This window comes from Berghia stephanieae, chromosome 9 (assembly GCF_034508935.2).
Source record: "Berghia stephanieae isolate SIO BIC M18660-M18661 chromosome 9, UCSD_Bste_1.3, whole genome shotgun sequence".
In the NCBI taxonomy this organism is placed as follows: Eukaryota; Metazoa; Mollusca; class Gastropoda; order Nudibranchia; family Aeolidiidae; genus Berghia; species Berghia stephanieae.
In genome coordinates, this window is record NC_088368.1 from 1,981,536 (window position 1) to 1,991,535 (window position 10,000).

The 10,000-nt window shown below is 41.7% G+C and overlaps 1 protein-coding gene across 3 annotated transcripts in view; it reads right to left on the reverse strand.

The window, feature by feature from the left end:
• The window catches only part of LOC144979467 (LIM homeobox transcription factor 1-beta-like), a 21,182-nt gene that overhangs the window by 4,716 nt on the left and 6,466 nt on the right, over positions 1-10,000 (reverse strand). For all 3 annotated transcript variants that reach the window (XM_078926132.1, XM_078926131.1, XM_078926130.1), the window contains exons 3-4: positions 8,833-9,004; positions 7,528-7,736 (exon numbers count right to left, since the gene is read on the reverse strand). In XM_078926132.1, the coding sequence (XP_078782258.1) occupies positions 7,528-7,736; positions 8,833-9,004 (381 nt within the window). The remainder of the gene's footprint in view (positions 1-7,527; positions 7,737-8,832; positions 9,005-10,000) is intronic.

Genomic DNA, 10,000 nt, shown 5'->3' on the forward strand with positions numbered 1-10,000 from the left:
AGCAAACCAGACGATCTAATTTCGTAGAAGGAATAAATAATGCGCACCACAAACAAACAACAAACTCAGACAACAAAGGAACACGGTGGTGGATTACAACTGCTGAACGTACGAGGTAAGGACGAGGTGTGTCAGCGACACAAAGGAAACGTTGATCCACTTTGCATACTCAAGGGGGACTACTGTGACACTTGAAATACTCAAGGGGGACTACTCTGACATTTCAGAATGTACCAATTCTTCGATCTAAAGAGTAAAGAGTCAACTAAGCTGCTTTATGCTTTGAACCGTAAAAAGAAAAAAGAAAAAAAAATAGTAAGAGAATTAAGTAATAACAAGAGGGGGCGTTTTCGGCACAATGCCTTTCATAGTCAACATGGACAGAAATATCAAACGTTAAAAGTACTATTGCTGCTGTTTGCTGAGGAATGGTTTGAAGCTAAAACCGTTTTTGGTATAAAAAATAAACCCGTTTTATCTTTTTGCTATCTGGTGAAAGTTTGATGCCGACATTTCCATCGTAAAGTAAAGTGCGGCTATGTGGTCTTGTGGTATGTCCCTCGCTGGATTGCTGCTAGGTTGGCAAGGAGCAACTGGATAACATTGAATGAGAGAAGAAGCAAACTTAAAACTGAAGATCTGATTTAAAGGTTCTACTTTGACAAACACTTATCCCAATTAAAGACTACCAAAAATTGTTATTTTTAAAATAGAAAACTCAAACAAACAAACATAAAAGAAAAAAAGGGGCGCATCTATCGGCGACCCCAACTCTCTTTAGTCTGTGGCGACCCCAGTCGAGGGAGACTGGTTGTTAGGGTGTTATTTTTTTTTCTTGTATTTTTCCTTTCTCCCGTAATCAGGCGGTCCGAGGTTTGATCCCCGATAGAGTAGTCTGACTGAACTGATTGAAAGAATTTAATGAGAACTACTCATAAAAAAGGGCAAACTTAATAATAATAAAGAGGTGAGTGACGTCAACTTCGTTCCTGCTATAGATAGTATGCGCTTGGCAAAGAAGCTCATATCATTGCCATCCGGAAGTATAACGGACCAACACACAAAACTGTGTGTATCCATGAACGTTTATAGTCGGGTTAATACAGTTCAGTGAGCATTACTCATAAACGCGGATGGCAAAAAACAATAACAATAACAATAACAAAGACTGAGTGACGTCATCTTCGAACTATCTGTAGTGAGTTGTCGTTAGTATAGATCAAGGAAACTAGTGATCCAATTGGTTGAACTATTGAATACAACTCACGATTTTTCTTTTGTGGCCAAAGACTGGCATTTTGGTGCAATTTGTTTTTTTGTTGGTCTGTGTTAGATTATAGATAGAACGAAGCTGACATCACTCAGGCCTTTGTTATTGTTATTGCCTCCACGTTTATGAGTACGCAATTCTCACTAAACTGTATTGACCAGACTATAAACGTTCAAGGTTACACAGAATTTTGTGTGTTGATTCGTTATACTTCCGGATGGCAAGGTTGTGAGCTTCTTAGCCAAGCGCATACTACCTATAAGTTAACGAAAGCTTCGTTCTAACCCTCAAACCAACCCCCACCCTCCTTCAAATATCACACCTCTTCTCAGTCTAATCCCCCCCCCCCTCTCTCTCTCTCTCTCTCTCTCTCTCTCTCTCACACTTCAAAAGATAATCCTCACAAATCCCCCCCCCCTCCTTTTCTCTCTCTCTCTCTCTCTCTCTCACACACACACACACGCACACACGCACACACACACACACACACTTCAAAAGATAATCCTCCCAAATCCCCCCCCCCACCCCCCCTTACCACCTAACGTACTCTGGCTCAATGCATTATCTACATTTCGGCATGAAATCAGGACTAAACTCTCAAACCTGGGCGGGTTCCTTGCTTGAAGACCTCGCGAAGTCCCAGGTTGGGGGCGTAACCTACTAGAAGTCACCACAGATTACACAGGAAGTCTGTGGAAGTCACTGGACGAGGGTCATTTTGATCCACAGAGCAGTGGAGGTCAAATTATCTATGACGTGTACCTACATCTTGGTTTAAAAAAAAATATTTTGTTGTTAAAATGTAAAAAAAAAGTTGTTTTGTCATTTTACGACAATTCGTCCGCCGTCAGCGGAACGAGTTTGTGTGTGTAGCGCCACCTATGATTGTCATTATTGTGTCTGTCTCAGATTTGGGTTGATGAAGGCAGACGTGAGTTGCTAATCTGTTTACAATCGAACGATGACGTCACTCAGGTCTTTGTGTTATTGTTTTTTGCCATCCGCGTTTAAGAGTAATTCTCACTGAACTGCATTAACCCGACTATAAACGATCATGGTTACCCACAGTTTTGTGTGTTGGTCCGTTATACTTCCGGATGGCAATGTTATGAGCTTCTTAGCCAAGCGCATACTATCTATATATAATATAATGGCGGACAAAGAGACGGAAGAAAAACACACACACAAAAAAAAAAAAAAACAACAGCGATCCATCGTCTCTATGACGTATGGATTATCAATGGGAGCGATCTATATTCATGTTTTTGTTCCATCTAGTCATCAATCACATGATGCTGTGTACAATTTTCATAAACAAAACATCGTGTTTACATTTGTTAAGAAGCATCCAATCGTTGGACATCAACAAATCATGTGATTGATGACCTGGTTGGACGAAAACATGAATATAGATCGCTCCCATTGACACCACCAAGTCAGTGAAAACGACTCCAAGACCATTCTTCATGAAATCGAGCCAGAAAATGACTTCAAAAGGGCAGAACGCCTAATCAGATTTAAAAACTTTTAACTCCCACACGTCTAATGCTTCAAATAATGTTTTTTTTTTCTCTCTTTTTCCTTTCTTTTCTGTTGCTTTTTCTTTCTTTCTTTCTTTCTTTTTTTCTTCTTTTCTAATGGAACGGTATCGGCTACAAATTCAGTGATCGACGATGGAAAGAGAAGTCAGGCTTTTTTTCACCGTCAACTCACAGCTTGATGACGTCATAATTCGATTGAGCGTCACTCGAACGCTGAGATAGAATCGAACAATTTGACCGTCTGCTCGTTCCAACGCTGATTGAGATGTTTGTCGAATGTAAAGTGACCTTGACATTTACTACTGTCTGACTATAAAGAGAAGCAGACGTTGTAATTGAAAGCCTTTCCCAGTTCCACTCGCTCGTCGTGGCCACGCACGAAAGCCGCAATGCAGCGTCCCCTGCTTCACTAGAAAACAATAAATTTCACAGCAGCAATTCTAAATAAACACAGGTATGTGTATGTGTTTGCTTACTACGTCATAATTGAGAACAATGACCTTGGGAAAGTCTGTGAAAAATATACGACCCAGATCGATTTTTACAAAAAATGCTAAACAAGTAGAATGCCAAATAGCTCGAAAAAAAAAGCCAAATCTATAGTAACATTAAAAAAAAAAAAAAACATTGTTTTGACTCGCCGTAAAGCAAAACTAAATTTCTCTCTCTCTCTCTCTCTCTCTCTCTCTCTCTCTCTCTCTCTCTCTCTCTCTCTCTCTCTCTCTCTCTCTCTCCTCTCTCTCCTCCTCTCTCCCCCTCTCTCTCCCCCCCCCTACTCTCCTCTCTCCCCCCCCCCTCTCTCTCTCTCACACACACATCTCTCTCTCCTCCCCCCCTCTCTCTCTCCACACACCATACTCTCTCTCCCCCTTCCCCCCCCTCTCTCCTCTCTCCCTCCCTCTCTCCCTCTCTCTCTCCTCCCCCCTCTCTCTCTCCCCCTCTCTCTCTCCTCTCCCCCCTCTCTCTCTCCTCACACACACTACTCTCTCTCTCTCCCCCCTCCACTCCCTCTCTCTCTCTCTCTCTCTCCCCCCTCTCTCTCTCTCTCTCCCCCCTCTCTCTCTCTCCCCCTCTCTCTCTCTCGCTCTCTCTCTCACTCTCTCTCTCACACACATTCTCTCTCTCTCACACACACATACTCTCTCTCTCGCTCTCTCTCTCTCACACACACATACTCTCTCTCACACACATACTCTCTCTCTCGCTCTCTCTCTCTCCCACACACCCTACTCTCTCTCTCTCACACACACATACTCTCTCTCTCTCTCACATACTCTCTATCTCTCACACACACATACTCTCTCTCTCTCTCACACACATACTCTCTCTCTCGCTCTCTCTCTCTCACACACACATACTCTCTCTCTCGCTCTCTCTCTCACACACACATACTCTCTCTCTCTTTCTCTCTCTCTCTCTCACACACACATACTCTCTCTCTCACACACATACTCTCTCTCTCGCTCTCTCTCTCTCACACACGCATACTCTCTCTCTCTCACACACATACTCTCTCTCTCTCTCACACATACTCTCTCTCTCTCTCTCACACACATACTCTCTCTCTCACACCCACATACTCTCTCTCTCGCTCTCTCTCTCTCTCACACAATACTCTCTCTCTCTCGCTCTCTCTCTCTCTCACACACATACTCTCTCTCTCGCTCTCTCTCACACACATACTATCTCTCTCACACACACATACTCTCTCTCACACACATACTCTCTCTCTCTCGCTCTCTCTCTCTCACACACACAAACTCTCTCTCTCTCACACACACACACATACTCTCTCTCTCACACACACAAACTCTCTCTCTCTCACACACACACACATACTCTCTCTCTCTCACACATACTCTCTCTCTCTCACACACACAGACACATACTCTCTCTCTCTCACACATACTCTCTCTCTCACACACATGCTCTCTCTCTCACACACACACATACTCTCTCTCTCACACACACATACTCTCTCTCTCACACACACATACTCTCTCTCTCACACACATACTCTCTCTCTCACACACACATACTCTCTCTCTCTCTCACACACATACTCTCTCTCACACACACACACACACACACATACTCTCTCTCTCTCTATCACACACACATACTCTCTCTCTCTCTCTCTCTCTCTCTCTCCCTCCCTCTCTTGTCATCCTATTACCTTCAGTGCATTGATTCAACAAAATCGTTGTTTTCCGTGTTAAGTTAACCGGCGATTGTTAACAAAACAATGTTGGTCTACAGATAGAACGAAGTTGACGTCATTCAGGTCTTTGTAGTGATTGTATCAATCGATCTATAAACATTTAAGGTTACACATAGTTATGTGAGTTGATACGTTATACCGTAGCCATCGTTATGTTATAGCCTGATACTGAAATCCAAAAGGACTGGCAGTTTGACGTCATTATTTGGTTTTTGCACCGCCTAGTGAGTTGTCGTTAGTAGTGCTCATGGAAACAAGTTATTTCATTGGTTGAACTATTGAATACAACTCACGATTTGTTTTCTTTTGTGGCAAAAGACTGGCATTTTGACGTCATTTTTTGGTCATTGTCAGGCCGTAACTTTACGAAGGTCACGGTTATATCCGGATGGCGGATGTTGTCAGGTTAAAAACAACCCAAAACGCATAGCATCACAATAAGTTAACGAAGGCTACATGTGGACACAGCAATGTTTATCTGTAATGTGCGGCTATGTGGTATGACACTCGCTTTCGGATCGGAAGGTCCTGGTGAGTCCTTCGAAAAGACTCTTGGCTCACCGTACTCGGGTGTAAAATGAGTACCTGACCGTTAACAGCGTTGTCTCTGTCCGAAAAAAAAATGTAATATCGCCTTACAGGTGTCATGTCTCGTTCTACATGCTACGTGTTTCTGTTGACCAGGGACCCCTTGTAAAGCGCTTTGAGCACGTTAAGTGTAATGACAAAAATATCCAAACTGGCAACTTTGAGTAAGCCGTAGACTCAGACGTCTGGATTATCGCGAGTGGTCGTTCGTTGCCCCGCTGGGTTTTGTGTGATCGTCTGCTTTTCAAGTCTCTAGACCGTTGGTGTCTGCAGGGTGTGTTATGGCAGGCAATCGACGCGTCTGGATGGACACTGAACACACACACACACACACAGATCAAGGAGTGACTCAACACACTTATACTTGCACACACTGACACACGACACACACACACACATACACCAATACCCACACATACATACAAACACACACAACACGCACACACCCACACACCCACCAATACCCCCACACACACCCACCAATACATACACACACACAAACACACACACACACACGCGCATGTAATATAATGTGTGACCTATCGTCAATTAATATTAATATTATTTAATCGATGAAAAAAACAAAACAAAAACAACAAAAAAAAAACAACAAAAAAAAACAAAAACAAAAAACAAACAACAAAGACCCGAGTGACGTCAACTTCGTTCTATCTATCGATTGGCGATGAATTAAGATGACATTGATTTGCCAAAAGTTCTTAAACATTGGTCATTCTAGAAATAGGCACACAAACACACGCACACAGACACACACACAAACACACGCACACACACACACACACACACAAACACACGCACCTCACACACACACAATCTCTCTCTCTCTCTCTCTCACACACACACAAACTCTCTCTCTCTCTATCACACACACACAAACTCTCTCTCTCACACACACGAACTCTCTCATACACACACAAACTCTCTCTCACACACACACACACACAAACTCTCTCTCTCTCTCTCACACACACACACACACAAACTCTCTCTCACACACACAAACTCTCTGTCACACACAAACTCTATCTCACACACACAAACTCTCTCTTTCTCACACACAAACTCTCTCTCTCTCTCTCTCTCACACACACACACACAAACTATCTCTCACTCTCTCTCTCTCTCACACACACACACTTTCTCACACACACACACAAACTCTCTCTCTCACACACACAAACTCTCTGTCACACACACAAACTCTTTCTTTCTCAAACATAAACTCTCTCTCTCTCTCACAAAATATATCTCTCTCTCTCACTCTCTCTCTCACACACACACACTCTCTCACACACACACAAACACACACAGGCAATAAACTAGTAAAGAAAGAAAGTTAGGGGGTTCTTTTGAGGTTTTATATAATTCTGGCCAGATTTTGAATTAAAAAGGGGGGGGGGGGGAGAATGAGAAAGAAAGACAACAGAAAAAAAAAGACGAAAAGTAAAAAAATATATATAATGAAGAAAAATAAAAAGAAGAAATATAAATAGAAGGTGATCTGTCAGTGAAAGAGAGTTGTCGTACCTTCCAAGGCCGATAACTGATGTTGTTTATGAGTAACCATGCCAACCAATGTCTAGAGGCAGGAGATACAGACAGACGATTATTAATCAATTATTCTACAGTGACTCAACCTATCAAAGTGGTACAATGTGAATAAATAGGACAGTGAAATACGAATGGACATTAAAAGTGATAAAAACATGAATTCTAGTTGCTGTTTTCTTCCTCTATTTTTTTCTTATCTTTTTTTTCCTTCTTTTTCTTTATTAATTTATTATTTTTGTTGTCAAATCATATCATATCATAAATAGAGAGGTGACGACCACGACAACCACCTCTGTCACTACAACGACAACAAATTCCAAGAGGACATAACTGACCTTGTTCTTTGTCTTTAACACTGGTGTAGTCATTCTGACAAAGTAGATGTCCCTCCATACTCAAGTAAAACTCATCCCCTGTGCGCAGCTCCTTTGCGCATATTGCACACCGGAAGCAGTTCAAATGATACACATTGTCATGCGCACGACGCACAACTTCCGTTGGAGGAATATTTGATTTGCAAGCTGAACAACGGCTACCGTATAATCTGGAGAGAAAAAAAAATTAAGTAAAACAAAAAATTAGAAGAAAAAAAAATGACATCGAACTAAAACTAAAACACAGTTTCTACAAAGATGTTATAATAAGAGAGACATTGCTTAAGATGAAGAATTATGTGCGGCTATGTGGTCTAGTGGTATGACACTCGCTTTCGGATCGGAAGGTCCTGGGTTCGAGCCTCGCTCGGCGCATAGTTGAGTCATTGGAGAAGGCTCTTTACTCACATTCTCTCACCGTACTCAGGTGTAAAATGAGTACCTGGCAGTTAACAGCGTTGTCTTTGTCCGAAAAATTGTAATATTGCCTAACAGGCGTCATGTCTCGTCCTACATGTCAAATGTTGCTGTTGACCAGGGACCCCTTGTAAAGCGCTTTGAGCACATTTAGTGGATATTGCGCTATATAAGAGCTCAGCTTTTTAAAAAGTGTAGATCGACTATGATCGTAGCCTTCATAAACTCGTAGCCTGTTACTGACCACAAAATGACGTCACATACAAGTTTTGGTGGTCAAACAACTTACCGTGCCTCTGGTTTTTTGCCGGATAATCATCGACTCCTATTGAGAATTCCTGTCCAATGTTTCTAATTATAACGTATCCATGCCGGTAAAATTATTGAAATTCCTTCGTTTTAGAGAGATTTAATGTCTAAGGTCTTTCTCTATAGAAAGAATGCAGTCGACGTCACTTTATTGTTTTTAGCCTGCCTTATTTATGAGTAGTTCTCATTGAATTGTGTCATTTAGACTATAAACAGTTGGGTTTACACTTAGTTCTGTGTGTGTTGGTCTACGTCATCTCTCTCTCTCTCTCTCTCTCTCTCTCTCTCTCTCACACACACACACAACACACACACCCTCTCGTTATCTCTCTCTCTCTCACACACACACACACACACACACTCTCGTTCTCTCTCTCACAAACACACACACACCCTCTCGTTCTCTCTCTCTCTCTCTCTCTCTCTCTCACACACACACACTCTCTCTCTCTCACTCTTTTTTTTTTTTTTTTTAAATTAATATATTTTTTTCTTTTCTTTTTTTTGGGGGGACCAGCTCGGTGACTATTTTTGCTTTACCTAAAGAAGTCTTCCTGACAGTAAAGTTGGTTGTTACCAGAATAACACGTATGTGTTAGTATCACGTGACACGCAGCACATTGTAGACAACGGGAATGCCAAGGGTGGCCTTGAACTTGGAGTATAAACTGGTCCAGGATTGGCTGAGAGCATCCGGAACACACTGGGGGTCCTGGGGTAAACAGAGGCCAGGGAGGGCGTAAACAAATGAAATAAATCAATTTAAAAATGAACTTTGCGCATTATACATGAAACGACAGAATACCGGGGAAGTTGGATTCAGTAGTCTGATGTCACGCCGCTCGGCAACGGCGGCCATCTTGGTTCTAAACAAAGAAAATCATTACTTTTTATTCTTCATGCTGGCCAGAACTTTTCATATGCCTTGTGATCAGAATGTGTAAAAGTAAAAACATGATCAAATTTATTGGGTTTTTTTCTCCTCTGGATAGCCTTTATGCTCGCCGGAGAAATATTTCACTCGGGCGCCCGCCGTTCCGATAGTTTAGAGCCAGTGTTACTAGGTTACCATGCGTCATTAGGAAGGAAGTGACGTTACGACTGTTGAAGAGTATTAACCAGTAGATTTTTGACCAATCAAAACATGGAATTTGTGACACACCTTCACACGTGCTCGGAAAAACATAGTTGTTTGTTTATAAACAATAAGGTGAATGAAATCGACCCCTCTCTCATCAGTGTCATTATTTTTATAACGCCAAATGGGTGATTAGTTATCACAAGATATTTTCTAGATCATATATCACAATATAACCGTTTAAGTTAAAACATAGTTTTCTCTTTTGTTTCTAATGATCAAGCGGTAGAACAGTGGGTATTGTAATTAGACATATATCATCGATAGTAAAACCTGTGTAGTTTGATATGTCAACCAATCACTGCCATTGTTTACATTATGACGTCTGTCCGAGAGACGTGGTTATCAAGGTGTCTATTGATGCATCGAGCGTTACTAAATATCAATCAATCAGAAAATTCCCCGCCAATTCGCCCGCTTAGTCCCTTTGACTATTAATTTCCAATGAAAGAAAACGCCTGACAAATATTCCTTAATTAAATAGCTACCTTTAGATAGTATGCGCTTGGCTAAGAAGCTCACAACATTGCCATCCGGAAGTACAACGGACCAACACACAAAACTGTGTGT